At 48.1% G+C, this 1,093-nt stretch overlaps 1 protein-coding gene across 1 annotated transcript in view; it reads right to left on the bottom strand.

The window, feature by feature from the left end:
- LOC111379964 overlaps positions 1-1,088 on the bottom strand; it is a 4,089-nt gene extending 3,001 nt beyond the window's left edge. Inside the window, exon 1 of the mRNA XM_023003404.1 lies at positions 69-1,088. Within this exon, the coding sequence (XP_022859172.1) occupies positions 69-1,088 (1,020 nt within the window). The remainder of the gene's footprint in view (positions 1-68) is intronic.
- Positions 1,089-1,093: the final 5 nt, after the last annotated feature.

Here is a 1,093-nt window from a genome sequence, read left to right as displayed (position 1 = left end):
ACAATGGCTTTAATCTTGTTCAGGAGTGGTCTTCCCAGAATTGCGTTATAGGCCATTGAGACACGTACCACTTGAAAAGATGTCATCTCTGTAACCTGTTTCTGGCCAGAACCCAAAGTTAGTGGAAGCTCAACGACACCCTCTGGAGTGATGACTCCTCCACCAAACCCCTGGAGAGGAGTTTTAACCGCTTTGAGCTGGTGAGATGAGATTCCCATTTTGGCAAAAGCTTCTTGTGAAAGTATATTGGCCGCACTCCCGTTGTCAACCAGGATTCTCTTCACTTCAAAATTGGCCACAATCGCTGAGATTACCAAGGCGTCATCATGTGGAAGTGATACACCTTCTAAGTCCCCGGTCCCAAAAGTAATATCCTCCAGCTTTCCATGAGGCATCCCAGACGCCAAGACATATTGTCGGGAATATTGTTTTCTTCCACTGTTGGAGTCTCCTCCCGAGGCAATACCCCCAATGATGATATTGATGGTTCCAGTAGTGGGTTGACCATCCCTTTTTACCTCAGGGGCACTTTCCCTGCCACGATCATTCCTCGGGCGTTTGTCGTTACCGACGTAGGAACTCAAGAGTCCCCTTTTGATAAGGGCTTCAATCTCCCGTTGTAGGGCCTTACAGTTCTCTGTGGTATGCCCATGGTCCCGATGGAACTCACAGTATTTGTTCATGTCCCTGTGTTCGGGTGGTGACCTCATTCTGACAGGCCACTTCAATTCCTTCATATCCTTGATCTCCATCAATATATTGGTTTTTGACGTATTTAAAGTCGTGAACGGCGTCGGGGGAACCTCCTGCCTCTGTTTTTTCCGATGTTGTTCTTCACGGGGGTTCGGATCGTGCTGTCGTTTATGCTCGACCCTATCGTGGGACGGTCCAACCTTTCTCGGGTTCAGTGTTTCCTCCATATTTATGTACTTCTCGGCTCGGGTAAGAAGCTCGGTCACTGTCTTTGGCGGAGTTTTGGATAAAGACATCCTGAAGGCCTCACACTTTATGGCATATGTGAGGGCAGAAACCGCTGCAGTTATGTGTAGGTCGGGAATCTGAAGTCTTTCCTTGTTGAACCTGGTCATGAAGT

The sequence above is a fragment of the Olea europaea genome, unplaced genomic scaffold (assembly GCF_002742605.1).
Source record: "Olea europaea var. sylvestris unplaced genomic scaffold, O_europaea_v1 scaffold2075, whole genome shotgun sequence".
NCBI classification, from domain to species: Eukaryota; Viridiplantae; Streptophyta; class Magnoliopsida; order Lamiales; family Oleaceae; genus Olea; species Olea europaea.
Note: the sequence above shows the minus strand (reverse complement) of the source record. Positions and strands in the feature narration are given on the sequence as shown.